Source organism: Trypanosoma conorhini, assembly GCF_003719485.1.
Source record: "Trypanosoma conorhini strain 025E chromosome Unknown Tco_14.4_contig_01261, whole genome shotgun sequence".
In the NCBI taxonomy this organism is placed as follows: domain Eukaryota; phylum Euglenozoa; class Kinetoplastea; order Trypanosomatida; family Trypanosomatidae; genus Trypanosoma; species Trypanosoma conorhini.
Genome location: NW_021705362.1, coordinates 1 through 3,023, shown reverse-complemented (window position 1 = coordinate 3,023; position 3,023 = coordinate 1). Strand labels below are relative to the sequence as shown.

General features: G+C 56.5%; 2 protein-coding genes across 2 annotated transcripts, besides 1 other annotated feature; both read right to left on the bottom strand.

Annotated features, from left to right (window-relative positions):
* Positions 1-262: 262 nt before the first annotated feature.
* Tco025E_09748 (retrotransposon hot spot (RHS) protein) lies at positions 263-1,654 on the bottom strand (the record flags this gene model as incomplete). The annotated part of the gene is made up of 1 exon (XM_029376557.1): positions 263-1,654. The coding sequence occupies one exon, from the start codon at positions 1,652-1,654 to the stop codon at positions 263-265; it is 1,392 nt and encodes a 463-aa protein (XP_029223322.1).
* Positions 1,655-1,880: 226 nt separating this feature from the next.
* Positions 1,881-1,906: a microsatellite.
* Positions 1,907-2,669: 763 nt separating this feature from the next.
* Positions 2,670-3,023, bottom strand: Tco025E_09747 (retrotransposon hot spot (RHS) protein; the record flags this gene model as incomplete). Its single annotated transcript, XM_029376556.1, has 1 exon — positions 2,670-3,023. A coding segment is annotated over one exon (354 nt), but the record flags the coding sequence as incomplete, so codon positions are not given.

Sequence of the window (3,023 nt, the reverse complement as noted above, 5' to 3'; positions counted from 1 at the left end):
CTGCAAACCGCAGCCCAAACAAATTCCTTCTCGACTGTTTTAAGGGGGAAAAAAATGAAAACAGAAAAAAAAAACGTCTACCAGTGGAAAGCTTCTGACCCACGACACTTAAGGCACCCGGGTACTCCACCCACCTTCGCAGGACGGTATTCCGCTGGGGCTAGTGCGACTGGCCTGCTTGGATGCTTTTCAGGGTGTGATCGCAGCCCACATGGCCGTCGCTCACGTCCCTATGGTGGAGGCAGCGGCCTAATCCTTTGGCTTATGTTGCGCGCAAAGTTCCCCCGCCCAGGAATGCGTACACGGCAAACTTCTGCAGATATTCTGACGGGAATGAATCACTCAACCTCCACAATTCCCACAAAATGTCATGATGCCTGCCTATGCTTGCCAACTTTCCCATTATTTTGTGTCCGAGGCGAAAACTGGCCGGCAGGTTCACAAACGTCTCATTGCCGTCCTCCCCCTTGAGTCGGGCTGCCTTCGCTAGCGTGTGAGACACGTCATTCGCAGGCCACACTTCACGACGTCCAATGAAAATGTGATTCTCCGGCCTCGAGGCGCTCATCAACCCCAAGGCAGCCTCAATCGCGGTCAGGCGCCCCTCATATTCACTCTCATTAAAGATGCATCGCGGAATCGGTCCCACATCATCCATGCGTTTTCCAACCATATTACAGTAGTCTGCCTGCTCCTGCTCAGACGTATCACGCGTCTCCCAGGCACACATCGCCTTCACATGGCTCTCGCCGGGGCAATTCATGATGATTCGCGCGGCCTGATTGGCCTCCTCCCACGCTTTGAAGTTGTCTTCGTTTGGGGACGACAACACAATGACGCCCCATGATTTGGGGGACGGAAAATCTTCCGTCGGTCCAGGACCGTGTGTGTCCACGTCGTAGATAATATACCCGTTCAGTTTAAACTTCCCCGCCAAATCTTTAATGGCATCGATGATGCTGCCCGCATCCGCGTGCTCTGTCACCGTTTTGTTGGTTTTGTCAAACACGTACGCCAACTCTGCGCCAAGGCAGTAGACAACCACCTGGAGCTCCTTATCATCGTGGCGGAGCAGCTGGTGGAGGAGGTAAGAGCCGGCGGCCATCGACTTCCCGGTCCCGGGCGTCCCAATCAAAAGGCGCCGCCGCACTTTAAACTTTTTCTTTAGGTCTTCAGTGCCGAACTCTCCGGTTAAATCGCCCCGGACAATCCGCCAGACCCGCTCCACCTCGGCGGTAACGTAGCAGTCCCTCACATCGAGCCCCTCCCGCAGCGCGTGCGGCCACTTCTGCTCCGAGGTGAGTATCATCAGCCGGGGACGCGGCGGGCGAAACTGCTCTGCATCTTCCACCGGCAGGAAAGTTACGCCGTCCTGCCTGTACTCCCACAACTCTTGGGGTGCCTGGCCTGCTTTCACCTCCATTTTCATCTCCATCTCATCATCCTCCTCCTCCTCGGGAAACCCCAAGACGTGGCTCCACTGTGCGTTGAGCACAGAGTCGTAGAGTCCCTCCGGTAGCGGTAGTCTGTCAATTTCCTCATCCCGCATTGCCTCCTCCTCCACCCTTCGGCGCCGCGCCGCGGGTTGCCGCGTGTCGCTGGCGGAACGCTCTTCCTTCTTAGCAGCATGCGCCCTCTTCTGCCCTGCAGGCATCTTTTCCTTGACTTTTTTTTTCACCTTTGCGCAGTGTTGATGGCTTGCGCTGCAGCCGAACACCAGCCACCAGCCAAAAGGGGAGTGAGAGGGGGCGAGGCAACAAAAAAAAAAGTGCCTCTCAGCCCCCGAAGAGGGGGCCGACCGCAACACGCCCGCCAGCCGCGGCAAACCGGCCAAAGAGACCCACGCGAAATACGCCGAAAGGAGGAGGCAAAAATATTTTAAAAAAAAATAAAATAAAAATAAAAATATGCCTCTCTGGTTGAGGTCATATCGTCCCTATTCCTTAAGGGGCGAGAGGGCCCCAGAGTGGGGGGGAGCCACAGTTTGGCCCGCTGCGCCCCAACGTCCCCCACAGAAAAAAAAAACGAAATTTCTTCCACGCGCACGCAGCCACACCGCTCATGGGCCCAAAATACGCACGGCCGTGATGTCCGGGCCCCCGGTGGGGGTTCACCGAGTGGCGGTCTGCGGGGGCCCGCCGCCAACAGACGCCCTTCCGCGTGGAGGGCGCCCGTCGCAGCGGCAGCAGCGGGGGGTTGGGGCGGGAAGAAAAACAAAGAAAAATAATAAAGAAACCAAAAACTACAACACTTGCGCCGCTCTTCAGCGCGGCATCGTGGGAAAAAAAAACGAAAATAAAAACCATCGGCAAAGAAACAGGGGAGCCGCAGAAAGCTATCCCTCATCTGTTTGGCCCCGCCTGGGGGCACGTGCCTCCCGCGGGCTTCTGTCTGCGAAGTCCCCCGCCCACAACGCCGCCACTCTCCCCACTGCGCCAACCGCAGTCAAGTCAAGTGTGCACCGTTCAATGATGACGGAGAAACACACAGACGCACAAAAAAAAAATACTTGTCTCTCCCCTCACTCACAGCCATGCCGCTCCCCATGCACTCCCAACAAAGGCAAAAACGCACTGAACGGATGGCTTGAAACACGAGGAGCCCATGCCCCCGCAACTCGGCGCACAGTCACGGCGGACGGCTAACCGCACGCCCCGCACCCCCGCCGCCTATAAGAAGCGGCATTTATCGGCAGCAGCCTGCAGTTGGCCAGCAACCTCCGCGTCAAGTTGCACCTGGTACTGCTCCACCTTTCTCTCCCAGAAATCGCTGGCACTCTTAAAACTTCGACTCCGCTTTTCCTCCTCCGAGATAATACACTGCTGCCTTGTCCTCATCGGCGTGCACGCAGTGTGCTGGATGTAAATGATCTCCCACTCCATCGCTTCCTTCAGCACCTTCCAGTTATTGAAGTTGCGCCTCATGTAGTTCATGAATGCAGCCACCTCACTGGCGGTGGTGTGGGGAACATCTTGCTTTCTCACTTGCAGCCCGACAAACGTATTATCTTCACCGCCTGCTCT